We start from the raw sequence: 14,986 nt of genomic DNA, 5'->3' as shown, positions 1-14,986 counted from the left end.
GCACACGACACCTCTTCCTCCTTCATCTTCCTCCTGCGTGCTCAGGGTATCGTAGCCCAGGGTGCCGGGGCTCTCCTGTTTCGCACACACGCCCCCGTTATCAGATGCTGGAAGTCGGCGGGGCTCTCCTGAGGTGAGGGGTCTGGCGGCTCCTCCCACGCTCCCTCCCCTTCCTCTTCCTCCTTCCAGCCGGGCTTTGGCTCCGATACTTTCGGTAAAGCCGGGGTTGGCAGCCCCAGCTGCCCTCAGCGTTCTCCCAGACTGTTTTACAGATTAAAGGCAGTGGGAAGGGAGTTTCTAAGAACAGACGCAGCCAGGAGAACTCCAGCCTGACCCACAAGGCTCTTGTTTGTCCTGGAATTAGGTCAAACTCACTCCTGTTGATTTCAATCAGTCTCATCTCTTTATGCCAAGGTGGAATTGTATCGATGAACTCTAGGAGAGCCACCCAGTGAGTTTCACTGGGGCAGAGACTCCCTGATTCAGCACAAGACAATTACAATTTAATAACCACTGCAGGGAGGATTGAGAAACTGTGGCTGCCTTGCTCAGCACTGTAACATCTGATGGTGCCTTTACCCACCCCAGAACAGGAGCATGATCCAGACTGATACCACTGCTCCACTTTGGCCTGTGATGCAGATCGGCTGAGCATTGCAAGAAGATGAGAGAACTGAATGTTTAATTGAAAAACATAACTTTTGGAAACGTGGGTGAAATACTGCTACTGGACCCTTGTCAAAGGTAATTTCAAGCTTTTGCATGGATGCAGAGTGGACAGACTTTCACCTGCCATTGCCCTATACATAAATACAGCTTCTTTGTCCATCTGCTGTTCCCTGCAGCAGGATAGGGCATGGCTGCTGCGGGACTGTGCGGTGGGACTTTGTATTCCTCTCTCCAGCGAAGGCTTCGACTTTTTGCAAAGTCTGCCAATTTTCGCAGGCAAGGCTGTGAAAGCTGGGATCTCCCTGGCGGCGCTGGAGCCGGGAGGAAGGGCCTGGAGTCCGGCCCCCGCTTTCCCCGCCGCCCTTTCCCGGGCCGCCTTTCCCGGCCTGTTCCCGGTGCCGGGTGCCCGCGCTCCCGAGCCGTGCGGTGCTGCTCTCTGATTGGCTGCAGCGAGCGCGCTGCTGAATTATTCATGAGCGCGCCGGCCGAAAGGGAGGCGGAGCCGCGGGCCGACCTCATTTGCATGCGAGACCACGCCCATACATGCGATTTGCATAGCAGGGCCCCGCCTACCGGGCGGTCCCGCCCCCGGCCCCGCCCGCCGCGCCCCGCCCGGAGGTGCCCGCGGAGCGAGGCCGCCGCGCAGCTGAGGGGGAGCGGGCGCGGAGCGGAGCGCGGCCGGGGCGGCCCGGCCCCAGCCCCCGCAGGTAAGCGCTGGTCACTGAGGCCGTGCGGGGAGGCGGGAGGGGTCCCGGCGGGGGGTCCGGCCGGCACGGCCCCGGCAGAGCTCCCCGGGGTGGCCCCCGCCATGCCCGCCCGTGCTGGGCTGCGCGGCGGGGCCGGCAGGTGCTCGCCGTGCCCCCGCCCTGAGGGGGTTCCCTTCGCCGGTGCCCGGGCTCTCGGCACTGCCTGGGCCGGCCGTGTCGGGGCTGCCCGCACGTGAAGCCCCGGCGCACCGGGGACGCCGGCGGTGTCTCCGGTGGAACTTGCAGCCGCGGCGCTGAGGGCTGGCGGGGTTTTGTGTGCGGCTGTGCCCGCTCCCGGGCTCGCTGCGCTGTGTCTGTCCCGGCCGGAGCGCGCAGCCCCGCGGGTACCGCTCCGCATCCCGGGATTCCCCGGGGGAGGTGGCGGTAGCGGCCGCTCCGGGACTTCCTGCCGGGCCCTCCAGCGGGTCCGGGCCGGGGCCGCTCCCGGGGGCTGCGGGAACCGCTCCCGCCCGGTGCTGCGGTCCGAGATGCCCCGGCCCGCAAGTCTCCAGTGCTGCCGCTGGCTCCGAGCAGCGGCTCTTGGAGAAGACAAGAGCAAGAACTGCAGTGACTCTGACTCCCTCGGGATATTCTGTTAGCATTTTCTCTTTTTTTTTTTTTTTTTTTTTTTTTTTTTTTTTTTTTTTTTTTTCTCTCTATGCCCATATTAAATGCATCTTGTCACTATTGGTGGTTTTTCTTTCCCCTCCCCAAAGTTGCGAGAACTTGCTGAATGAAGGAGCACGTTACTTCCAGCACGCAGCAAACAGGTGTAATAAACCGGTGAAGGAAGTTGTTCAGCCTTTGTCTCAGGTTGCCCTTCACTGTGCCGTGGGAACAGGCTCTTGCTGGTATCTCCCGTCCTGGAGCTGAGGCTTAACCTCGGTGTTGGAGAAAGCTTTGCCTGTTTGTGTTTAGTTTTGTTGATGTTGTAATGCAGTCGAATCAGGCTCCCGGGTCTGTGTTTCTGCAGCCAGTGGCACAAAGCCGTGTGTTGGTGTGGGGATAGTGACAGGACAGGGGGACAGCTCCACTGAGATGGTAGAAGTAAAAGTTGTCCATTGTCATGTCTTACTTGATGGGGAATGCTGCTCTTTGTAGTCATCTGAGAGCGCTTCAGTCAACTGGAATATCTGGCTTTACCAAGTCCCAGCTGAAGCTGTGTGCCCAGAGCAGCTGCCTGGTGATCTGAGCATTGAATCGGGAAGCTGGTGCTTCTGGCAAGTTGGATGCAAAGTGCTGGTGCGGCCCAAGGCTCCTCCATGCGTCCTGGCACGTTCCTGTGGGGATAGACTGGCCCGTGGAGGAGATGAGGATGATCCGGGCCAGTGGTGAGCAGTCTCTAATCCTGCTCAGTGCTGCTTGTAGCCTGCCAAGGGGCTCTGTATAGTTCGTGGTATTGGAGAGGGAGAATTCTCAAACATCTTCATAGGATGGTGCTGAGGAACGTCTTTTATTTGGTTTTGAACAAATTGCATCTGCTACAACAGCTGACTGAAGAAGAGTACTGGAGGAGTTAAACCAGTTGAGAGCCCTTTATCTTCCAGTGGCCTTCTGGTATGGTAACATAATTGTTCCTGGGAATTGCTTATGGAAGAGGTGTGTCTTTTCTTGGCTGACACAGAAGCTTGAGAAATGTCAAAGAGCAAGGCAGGTTTTAAACGTATGTCTTGCAGTTAATACATGGCAATAAGAGTGTGTGATACTCCCAGTACCATCATCTTTCTTTAAAATACCAAAGGAGGATCTTTCTTTAAAATACCAAAGGAGGCACTGGTTTGGTTTCTGTGCAGAAACTGTGTGAAAACTCCAGTTCTTATATAAACGTTTCTCACAGCTGGATCTCTTTGTGTTGCTTTATGAAGCAAATGCTTTTGTGTGTTGTTCCATCGACCCACTGTTTGTAAAGTGCCGCTCCAAAGTTACAAGCCACTTTTCTGTTTGAAGCACGCTCCTTAGCAAAGCCTACAAAAGGCTTTGCATCATGGGCAATAATGTTGTTCAGTGCAAAGACTTTGTTCTGCTGTAGCATTTTGAAACTTTGTGTTGTCATGCCCCCATGACAAGGAGAGCACAATGGGAGTCCTAATGACACACAAGGTTTGCACAATTCCCAAATTCACTGCAGGTGGGCGGTTCCTGGTAACTCCGAGTACAAGGCTGTTGGCAGTACATGAACTCGCCAGAGTTGTGCGATTAGTTCTCAATTCTTTTCCAAGAGTTCTCGGAGAATCAATGTCTGATACTTTGTTTAATATTGTTTGTGTTTTAGGAGGGCAGCCACCTGCGCATAGTTTTGCCACCGTCTGTTCAGTTGTTCATTTCACTGTCTGCCTCTCCAGGTTCACTGAAATAAATTCTCTTTAGAGGATCTTTTGGTTTTCCTCTCTGCCTGCTGTATGCAAGGTGCACATGAATACTCTGCTGTTTATGAAGCTGCAAGTGGTGGGGGGTAGCAGTGGCTCAGCAGTTGTGTAAGGGAGATCTCTGCATGGTCTCATTAAACTGAGATTAATGTTAGAGCATCTTCCTTCTCCTGGGAAAAGGAGCTGGTGTCTTACTCTTCTCTGTGTTCTGCAACTGCTCCTTCCCTTGCTTTGGCTGTTCTGCTTGGCTTGTGCTTTCTTCTTGAGTATCTGCCTTGACAGTGTGTCACAGCCAAGCAGGGTGGTAGAGATGAACAGTTAAAGAATAGCTCAGGCTCGTTTCATTGATTTCAAGCTAAAATTGTTCTTAAATTTGTCCTTTCACAGTGAGTCATGGCACCTGTAATCGATAAATGTGATAAATCTGGTGTTTAGGTGATACTTGCTCAGCTCTGGTGCTAAGCAAGAGCTTTTTGCTGTGCAGCTGCCCCAGCCTCTGTTGTGTTGCTGCTGTGTTGGTAACAGCAACAAGGCAAAAACTCCTGGCTGAGGAGAGAACCTGGTTCAGACAAGGCCATGGGAGTGACTGTTTGTTACAGCAGCACCAACTGCCTGCAGTTCAAACAAAGCTGCTCGATAAGGCCTCTTTTATTTCAGCAGGGTTGATAAAGTGTTATCAGCTGCATAGGTAGATGTTCTCCCTTTAACGACCTGTAAGCAGGAAGGAGTGCTGAGGAAGGAATGAGAAGGAAACCTAAATCAAGGCAGCATTTAGGAGTTCTTGAGATACTTGCTGGCATTTTGAAAAGAAAGCTCTTGGACTGTATCCCATTGAGAACCTGTTCAAGCTGAGTAAAGGTTGCCAAAGAAGCACACAGATGGTACCTTGCAACTCTGCTACATGAGCAAAATAAACTCATTATGGGTATGTTTTTGTTGTGGGGTTCACTTGAGACTTCATCCACACTTAATACTGTCTACGTAATAAAAACTTCTGACCTGGGCTTCCTCTTCTGGCAAGACTGGATTAACTTGTGTGATTGGGACTTACAACATTTTGGCTGGAAATTCCACTCTCATGAGAGGACATAAGGAAAAATTGCAACAAATTTCTGCACGGGGTAGTTCCCTGCCAGCCTATGCCAAGTTGATGGAGGAAATGATGGAGTGTTTCACCAAGCTGTGCATGGGCACCAAGATGCATTGCTGTGTGCAGAAGCAAGGAAGCCAAAGGAAAACGTGGAGCTCTGGGTTGGTGACACTCAGCAGTGAGAAACAATTAATGCTGCTCCTGGGAAGGAGCTTTTGTCCTTCTGTTGAACGTGCGTTCACATGCCAGGCTCACAGCATCTGAAATGAGTGGAGCTGAGCAAGGAGGACAGAGTGAAATCTTGTTGTGATGTTAAACTGCTCCTTAGCGTCTGATTGGAAACAGGATTGTCTTGCCACTCATGCTTTCATTGCCTTTCCATATGAATAGTGAGGAGATTTTGCTTTGTGTCTGGATCTAATCCAGTGAGGTGAAAAAGGGGGACTTTACTGTATTTAGCTGAGCACTCAGGTAAGGAAGCAGCAGGAGTTTGATGTTCAGGGCACTCTGAGCTCTGCTGTCAGGTATCCATGTCCTGAGTACCAGCAAAACTTGGGTTGGCTCAGCCTTGGGCTATTGTTCCCTCTAAACAGCTGCTCTCAGTGCATCTGAAATGAAGAGAATGTTGCACATAGTTTCTGGTAAAAGACTTGTCTTTGAAAGCCTAAAGAATTGTTTCCCTGGAAAATGAGAACATTAGATACATGCAGACCTGGCATAGCTTCAGAGGCTACTGGAGAATTCCTCTCTGGCTACTGGTAGCCACAACTGTTACCAGATGCTTGTAAATGCTGACTGGCAGACAACTGCAGAGCACATGGGGCTGGAGTTTTATGTAAGACTCCAAAGGTGTGTGGGAGAGAAACTAAACTGCTAAAATGTAAATGTGCATCTGGAAGATAAGATTATACAGATTGTGGAATCTATTTCTAGAATTGGAAGAGATACTTGGTTATTGTACTAAAACCAAAATTCTTCTCTTTGATAAGTGTCTTGTAAACTTGTGATAATAACTTTTGGAAAACCTGTGCTGCAGTGGATGCTATTCCTTCTTTGCCTTTGTTCAAAACTGCTTGTCCTCTCATCCTCTCCCATACTGTGACACTCAAAGGTTCTTTGGTCAGAAAGAAACTCTAGTATCAGTCTATGAGAGGTGACTTTTGTAGCTTGCCTTCTCTGATCCTCTCAGCCCTTCAGGGTGATGGTTCTTCAAGTGAGTTACTGCTCAGTTCAGAACTACTACACTTGTTAGCCTGTTGGACAAGTTGTTGTGGGCTGGAGTGTGAATGTTGGAGCTCTTGCATAAGCAGGCTCAAACAGCATGCTTCAGGATGCCATTAATATTTTAGGATAAAACATTCTAGCAAGTTTTAAAATGTAAAGTTGTGTCTCTCTCAAAACAAGCCCCCCGTTCTTTGCTCCTAACACTGAGTTTGTCTCTGCTGGCACAGCTGAGGTCTTTTGTTCTAAAGTGGGGAGGGTAATTAGTAGAGTTTCTCTGTGGGTTTGCCTCGTTTGACAGGTCCAGGATATTGATTGACAGGGGAAAGGGTGCGTCTCCTTGGCACTTTCCTTTGCTTGTCTGGCTCAGGGCAAGCTGTGTGTTATACATGGGCATGATCTGCTGTCCTTTCATTGCACAGCACCTTGTCACTGCTCTGTAACTTTTGCTAACTTAAAGTGACTGTAGCTTTGTGAAATTATGTCCCTCTCTCAGGCGTAGAAGTCTTACAATCTGACACTATTTTTGAAATTTCAATTGAGGTGCTAAATCATTGGAGAAGGATTTACTTTCCAAGTAAAGTACACTTTTATTCTTCCTCTCTTTTCTGAGGTCCTCAAATGTTTCTGTGCACATTCTTCACCCCTGCATGTGCTGGTGGCCCACAAACACAGAGAGCTGCAGCTGCCCTGCCCAGAGCCAGTTCTTCCGTGGTAGTTGGTGCTGCCAGTGATTCTAGGTGACTGGAATGTCACACAGGTGACATATTCCAGTCACCTAGATCCTAGTAATTCTGGGGACTAAGTGACTCAGGTGATTGATTCTCGTGTGGTCCTCTGAACCAGGGCTGCATTGCAGGCCTTTGGTGAGCTCAGGGCAGTGCTGCACAGGTGGCTGGAGATGTTGGAGTGTGAGCAGGAAAGGTAAAAGGGCAGTAGTGCAACAAAGAGGTACAAGTTCAAGCTCAGGGAGTTTCTAAAGAGAGTTCTCAAAATATGCCTGTGGAGCATGTAGAAGCATCCTGTTTATCACACCATTTCCTTCTTTTGGACTTTCACAGCTGGTGCAAGGCCTTGCTAGGAACTCTTTGAAAAACAGCTCAAGCTCTTCAGGAGTGCTTTAGGTCATTATCCAAGGGCCATTGTTGCTGGCAGGAGCACAGAAGCAGCCACCCTGTTTCCAGCTGTGCTGTTCCTATCTCTGCAGGTGTGAAAGCTTGTCCCCTCAGTCATCACCTCCAGCCCCACTGTTTGAAGGGTTCAAGCCCCTCTGGTCAGGTACCAATTCCTTTGGTGCTTCTGGTCCCTCTTTCTTATGCAACGTTGGCCCCCTGCTCCCCACCTTGCTGTAGTGTGTATGGACCTCTTCTGACCATGTCTGATATCCATTCTGACCCTTCACTGCATCTCAGAAGTTCTGGCCCCACTGCACATGTGTGTCATGTACAGAGTAGCTGGCAAATTGCTCCCTGTCCAGCAAATTAAAATAAAATACTGAGTGACGTGTGTGTAAACTCCATCCTGTGAGAGATGGCCAGGGCAGGCAGGAGCACTAACACCAGGGTAAGTTGTCAGGATTGAATTCAAGCCTTTGCTCGTGAATTGGCAAGGTTCACTTGTCACTTGGTCCCTGTGCAGAGGGGAGATGTGACAGCCTCCTGAGCTGAAGGGAGCAGGAAGGGAGCAGGAAGGGAGCCTGGGATCCCCGTGTGATTGCTGGCTGGCCAGCCAGGTCTGATTTGTCCTGCTTGGATCCTCCTGTGGGAGGCCAGGCCCTGGGACACTGCTTTGTGCTTTGTGCTTCGGCTGCACAGTGAATTGCAGGTGCGAAATTCCCTTCCCTACCCCCACCTCGAGCAGGGAGTTCGGCTTGATATTTTACAAAAGCAAGTTAATAATTAATGCAGCTCCCCTGCAGGCAGCACAGCGCCCTTTCTGCTGTGCCCGTGGAGAGACCTGAAAATGGGATTCTTTCTCTCTTTGGCTCAATAGCTGGAGGGTTACCTGGGGTGAAAACTGATGCTGGTCAATAATGCCTGAGCCTGGGAGTTGGCCTTTAGGTTGGGTCTGTCTGAATGTTTATGCAAATGCTGCAGTTTTGCCTTTTCTTTGGATAAGGTCGACTCAAGGGATTGCAAAATGGCCAAGTGCAAAATCCTTTTTAGAATCCTCTTGTTTTATCTGTGCTAGTTTGCTTAATCAATGTGAAAACAGAATTGTGAAGTGCTGCAGCAGAGAGCTGTGCTAGACTGGTATCAGGTTTTAGTCACTCGATAGTGATGTTGTCTCAGTCTGCTCTGGCTGATTTGTTACCTGCTAAACCAAAATAAATAACCTACTTCTGCCTGCTTTCTGCTCAGGCTGCTTTTGTTTATATGGGCTCTTCTTTTCTCTTTTTTGTTAGGATTTTTGTTGCCAAGATACTACAGCGAGGAAGATGAGAAGGTTCTTAAGACCCGGACACGATCCAGTGCGAGAGAGGCTCAAGCGCGACCTTTTCCAGTTCAACAAGGTACAGGGCTTTCCTCAGGCTGCAGGGCAAATCTGTCCTGAACACTGCATCCTGCAAAAGGAGGGAAAAACCACTTGAGTGTGGGTGGAAAAGTTAAATTTAGGAGAGGTGCTGGTTTGTTCTCTTTTTAGTTCTGCCTTTCTCTCCCCGAATGTGCCTGAGTAGTTTCCTTTAAGGTCCCGGGCATGTTCTCAGTTCTGTCTCCTTTTTCAAGAGGAAGGATATTGTGATGCTCTTGAGTGGCACTTGCTGAAAGAAGAGATCTTCACAGCAGCTTTTCTGTCCTCTGAGTGGTCTGTCGCATGTCCTGCTATGTGCTGGGACTGTTTCTGTTATAGGTAGTCCTTGTTAGGAAAATAAACATTTTTCTAAAGGTATGCATGAGCCACAGCTTGTGATGCAGTGTTGTACACAATGCAGCCAGAGTTCTTTGTTCCTGATTATCCTTTGGGTTTACAAGTGTACCCCTGCTTTTAAATGTGCATTTTAAAGGCTGGGCTATCACCTAGGCAGCACAATGGCCATTAATAATCAATTTACTATTGTCTTGGTCTGAATCTGTTTCTACATTTTTTCCTTCCCTCTCTGTGAAGAAGAAAGTGCAATGGCTGTGCTATCTATGCAACAGTTTTTCTTTTGAGCTCTGGCCAGGAGCATAATGCTTTTATCTTTAAAAATGCCTAGTATTAAATCATGGCTAGGCTAATGGCTACTTACACTTTCTTTGGGGAGCAGAAACGTATTTGTAGGTTTTGTGTTTCCAAGGTTTAAATGGAATTTTGCTGAAAAGTGTAATGGATAAATGAAATCAGCCTGGGAAATAACCTCCTTGATTCATTGTAATTGTACTGTAGATGGATACTTGAAGTGGAACTGTGGATATTTGAGATAAATGATTTAATGTAATTGGTACTAAGCACACCAATTCCATGCATTCCTCCCTGCCATTGGGGAGACAAAGGAACTCGAGAGTGCTTCAGGTCTGTTTTCTGCCTGCTGCCACCAGGAAATCCTAGTGCAGATGCAGTAGAAAATTCAGTAAATGCAGACCAGGTTTGAGTTGTTTGCATCTGGCTAAATGCAATGTCAGCTTCAGAAAAGATGTCCCAGGGATGGGTCAGAGTTGCTTATGAGCATTTAAAATTATATATACCTTGGAAAAACTCTGCTGTTTTAGGGATGGCTCTTCCTTGAATATGCCTTTCTCTTATGAGAATGTTTGGCTAAGCTTTACCTGCCAGAGACACACTAATTTGGATAATGCAAAACAGGGTTGAAAGAGGTAGCTTTTGCAGCAGAGGAAAACTTCCAAATATATTAGAAGCTGACATCAGGATTTGTGACTCCATTTGATTCAGTCCTGAAGGTAAATATGACATCTTGTTTCTAGGGAGACAACTACTTTGGACACTTCCTAATGTTTACTCTCATTAACAGCTTGGTAATTAAAGGCCTTGTAAAATTCATTTGCACCTTTAAGCCACAGTAACTTGTTCTTTTCTAATAAGAATCAGAAGGGAATGAACATTATACCAGAATCTTTTACAATCTACTTTTTTCTTGCATAAAAGTGAGGGAATTTTTTTTCCCCAAGTCTTGTGTCTCCCATTCCAGTATTTCTAGAGATAATGGGTCATTTGAAAGCTTCTGCCCTTTGATCCAGTAAACATCTACTCACAGCTAGGTAGACTGAGAAAATCTGGGAAAGTCAGACCTTAATTCTGAGTTGTTGAAGGTTGTGGCTTCAAGGAGCCAAGAATCATAGTGCTTTGTGTGCCAAGGCTGTCCTGGTCTAATGTGCTATTAGAGCAAGCACATTAGTGCTGGTAAGCAAGTTTTTAAACACGTGTTATTTGAGGTCTTTGAAAGACTTCTGGTTAAGAACCTGCTTGGGAAATATTTTGTGGGCCTGTAAAGTTGCTGATCAGAGAAACTGCACGGTGGATTTGCACCTCTTCAGTGTGTGATGCAGGCCATGACTAAAGGCAAGGTCTGCACCTTAAAGTGCTGGGGATTCCTGCCCTCATTTTACACTGAAGTTGAACATAAATGCATAAATGCCTGATGCCTCACAGAGTTAGTGTTAGTGTAGTGGAATGTATTTGACCATGCTGTCCTAGAATGGACTTCAATTTAGAAAGTCTATTTAATTGGTGGTGGTGGATTTTTGTTTGTTTGTTTACTTTGTCAGGTATAAATAGGCTGTGATCTTCTTACTGCTTCTCTCTTGCATTTCTGTTTTGCATAAGGGGTGGTCCAGATGGTTTTAAAGGACTGATTGATGACTGGACTAGCACTTCAAACTGTCTTCAAAGTTGTGTTTGTTTCAAAAAACACCTTCCTAAATTCTGCTAGTCACTTAGCTTTGCATATCTGTTTCTCTGTATGAGTAAGAACTTCCCATACTTGTGTGTACCTGTTGCAAGAATCTGTTTTTAGCTCAGTGGATAGAATGAAGGATAAGGTATGTGGACTTGGCAGTCTACTTCTTTGAGTTTATCCTGCTTTTGGAAGTAGTATTTGGATGCCTTTGGCTCAGTCCAAGCCCTGCAGAAGAAACATGTTCAGGCTGGCATTGTCAGACTAGATGATGGGTAACACACAGGTGAACCAGCCTGTCTTACAGCTGAATGTTACCCAACTGGGAGCATTGCATTTAATTTATGGCTTCATGGTTTTTCCCCTGTTTTCAGCCTTCCTGCCCCTTTGCTGATGGAGACCTTACCTGAAATCTGAATTAAGCAAAGTGGAGTTAGCACATACAGGCTTCATTGTTTCTTCAAAAGCTGAATTAACAAAGGGACAGGGCTTGTATTGCCTGTGGTTGGGTTTGTCTCTGCTCTGTCATAAAACAATCTGAGAGGAGAAGCAGAGACAAGTGAAAGGAGGAAGACAGAGCTGAATTTCATCGGCACAGATTTAGTGTGGGCTGGGAGCAACTCTTCAGTTTGGCCACGTTTTTCCTGCTGTAAATACGACTGACACGAAGCATTTCTGTCAGTGCTGATGACACCAGGCTTGCCTGAGTCTGACAAATCTGTAGAGGACAAGAAAAAGCTCCTACCTTTCCCCATGGAAACAAAGGCCCTTTTGAGAAGGAGGGCACATTGTGGGCACTCTGGTTTCTTATTTCAGCTCTGCTGAAAGGCTCCATTGTAACCTCTGCTGCCTCCTGCCCCCCTCTCTCCCCCTTGCTGCGTTTACCTGCTGGGCAGGTGAAAGGATTGGCTGATGAAAGCTGCCGAGGGAAGGGAGGGAGGGCAGCCCAAAGCTGCCTTGATGTGATTTAACAACTGGGTGCAAATAAGCACAAGGAAGAGATCTGGGTAATCAGGACAGCGAATGTGAGTGCCTGACCCTGGTGGTGTCAAATGCAGCCCAAAAGCCACCCTGAAGCTTTTACTGCCCAGCTGTGGAAACAAATGACATAAGGGAGGGTTATCTTTGTTGCATCTTATGGGCATCTTGGTTGAAGATTCAGAGCTACCAGAAACCTTTAGTACATTTACTGCTCTCCATGAGCAGTTGTGTAGCTATGTAGCACACTGTGGTTGTTACTGATATTTCTCTTTTGCAATTTTGTCTGTGGAATGGGAGGTGCTTAAAATTTTTGGTTGAATGAAAACCTGGAGGAGAAAGAAAATCACCCTCCTGTTATTATTACTGAATCATACACACTTGGTTGTGCAGTTCACAGGTCTCATACTTGAAAATTAAAGCTTTTATTGACTTGTCTAATGTGTTTACAAATTAACACACCAAACCCAGGATCTAATTAGGCCAGTATTAAGGCTGGTGTTGACAGCTTCCTAACAGGCAGTGCAGTATTGTATAAGTCATGGTTTTCTGAGAGTTGTGGCTAAAGCTTTATCTTTTGGGCTGGATGGAATCTTAGAATAATCACAGTTTCTAATTGATGTGTCACTGAAAATTGCACCTGGTTGTGCTGATATCATGACAGTGCAGTGACTGTGAACAAGTTGAAACTAAAACTATCTGGGGGAGTTACACTGGTGTCTCCCTAACAAGTTCCTCACTTTGTTTTGGGTGAGAGTGGAATGGTGTTTGTTGCCTGTGCTACACCTGATTCATTTAAGTGTCTGATTTATTGTTAAGATAACGTTACCTTGGATCTTCTTCCCAGAATTTTGCGCCATAGCTTTATACTCCCACAACTTTGACAATTAGGAAGCTTTTCTGTGGTTCCTCAGTAGCTATCACAGTGCAGAGGAATTCCTCTCTGCCTGTGCTGGGTTAGGAAACTGCTCTGTTTCAATTCTGAGTCCATTGATAAATTCCAAATTTCATACAGCCTTCTCTAGGAAGTTTTACATATGCAAAGGTTGGTTAGCAGCAGTATCAAGGGTGACAGTAAAAAGATTGACTTCTCAAAATTTGTTTTTAATAATGCAAACCTAATGCTTAAATTGCCTTCTTAGAATATAAAGAACTTAGGCTGGACATTAAGTAATCAAAAAAGGAAGTAAATTCAGTGGTCTTGGAGCTTGTAGTACTAATCTTGGCTTACTACCTATAAAAGGTAAAAAAATTACTATCACTCTTTTGCCCAGCCTAATGAGTTGGCAAGCAGAAAATTGGGAAATGCTCCAATATTTTCAGTTTCATCTTCTAAAGAGGTTCATCTTCCCTTAACCCCAGGCTGGGATACCCAGTATGTAGAGGAGGGAGGTGTTTTCTTGCAGCTTAGGAATTGTGATCAAACGGGTAAAACCAAAGCAAGCTGGCAGACTCTGGAGTCAGCTGGATCCCCCTGTGCTGTGTCTTTGAGCAGGACATTAAAGGGCTCTGCAGCAGCTGGGGCACCCCGGGCTATGGCCTGGCCACAGAAATGAAACCAGCTCCATTTGATTCTCGTGCAGGGGATTAAGTTGGGAAATCACTATGCAGGAAATAAAGTCCAGGTGTTACTTTTAGGCTGAATAAAGCATAAAACTTAAATGATGTGGTAGCTTTGCTTCAGACACGATGGAAATGAGGCTGGGAGTGAGGAGCAAATGCTGTAGATGGAGAGTTCTCTGCTTTTTATTTATTTTTTTTTCTAGTAGTGAGTGTAATGAGTTCCTATTCTGTAGCTGGCCAGCTTGCTTTAGAAGAAGGTATTTTCCAGAAGTTGGGCCTTTAAGGATCAGTGTTTTCCAGGAAGCATCCCTCTTAATCTTCCCTATTAATCTGTGGGCACACCAGTCCTCTTTACCTGTGTGTTGGTGCATACTGATTTTGCCTAAACCAGGATAAGAGCTGTGCATTAGCACTTCTGAAAACCTCAGTGAGCTATTTGCTAAGCAGCTTGGTGGCATCCTGGAAGTGTGGCAGGATTTTATTCCCTGGTGTGTAAATGCATCAGTGTGGTGTGTACAGATGCTCCAAATCTCCCTCCTGGAGCAGTTGTACTTTAGGGAAGCCACCAAGGCAAGCCACACTGCTCCCCGTGACAGTGACATTTTTAGTCCCAAATGGCTTTGAATTACTCTGAGGTGGCCCAGCAGGCTCCTGCTCTCATTAAATTCCAATGTTCCTCGTGTTCCTTCTGGAAAATGGAAATGGATCACATTAGTTTTCATGGATGCTCATAGGAAATCTGTTTAGTTTCCTTGATGAGCACTGATGTTCACTCGTAGCTCTGCATTGCTTTGCAACTATTTCTTCATGTCAGTCACCAAAAAGAGGTCAGGAAGGCTGACCTCTGTGGAATTTGGCAGATAAAGCTGGTCTTACAGTGCACAGTATTTGTGTCAGACTTTGAAATTGTGCTGAGCAGTTGGTTTACAGAAGTGCAGCTGATGTGGAGTGATGGAGTGTGTTGTATTGACTGACTAAGCTGTGCTTATGCAGAGTTATTTATAATCTTAACATCAAGAGCTGCTCAGGCTACTGTTTTCAGAATATTTCTCTTTCATTTCTGCTACACTTCTGGATATCCTGGCTATGGAGCCGGGGATTCTTGGCACACATTCACCATTAGGTTGTTGTTCAGCAAATCAAAAAGATTCTAACACCTTTTTCAGCAGAAAAAGCTGCCATTAAGTACTGTATTTCAGACTGCCATGCCATGTTGAATTTCTGCCCAACAATGTCCATGAAACAAGCTGCTGCTGATGATTTTTCCTTCTCTCCCAGACTGTGGAACATGGATTCCCCCACCAGCCCAGTGCCCTGGGCTACAGCCCATTCCTCCGTCTCATGGCCATTGGGACCCGATCTGGAGCCATCAAATTGTATCCTTTGAGCACTTTGGGTGAGAGTTCTCTAACCTCAGCAGAATTAGTGCAGCTTTGAAGACACTTAAAAGTTAGATTTAGTGTGAATTTGCAAGCAAGGGTTGCTGGAGCACTGAAACAGTTTGCCAGGGTTTGGAGTGATT

At 46.8% G+C, this 14,986-nt stretch overlaps 1 protein-coding gene across 1 annotated transcript in view; it reads left to right on the top strand.

Annotated features, from left to right (window-relative positions):
- Positions 1-1,292: 1,292 nt before the first annotated feature.
- The window catches only part of LLGL2 (LLGL scribble cell polarity complex component 2), a 33,323-nt gene continuing 19,629 nt past the window's right edge, over positions 1,293-14,986 (top strand). The window contains exons 1-3 of the mRNA XM_058039000.1: positions 1,293-1,376; positions 8,497-8,604; positions 14,743-14,840. Coding sequence (XP_057894983.1) covers positions 8,530-8,604; positions 14,743-14,840 — 173 coding nt within the window. The 5' untranslated portion in view covers positions 1,293-1,376; positions 8,497-8,529. The remainder of the gene's footprint in view (positions 1,377-8,496; positions 8,605-14,742; positions 14,841-14,986) is intronic.

This window comes from Melospiza georgiana, chromosome 21 (genome assembly GCF_028018845.1).
Source record: "Melospiza georgiana isolate bMelGeo1 chromosome 21, bMelGeo1.pri, whole genome shotgun sequence".
NCBI classification, from domain to species: Eukaryota; Metazoa; Chordata; class Aves; order Passeriformes; family Passerellidae; genus Melospiza; species Melospiza georgiana.
Note: the sequence above shows the minus strand (reverse complement) of the source record. Positions and strands in the feature narration are given on the sequence as shown.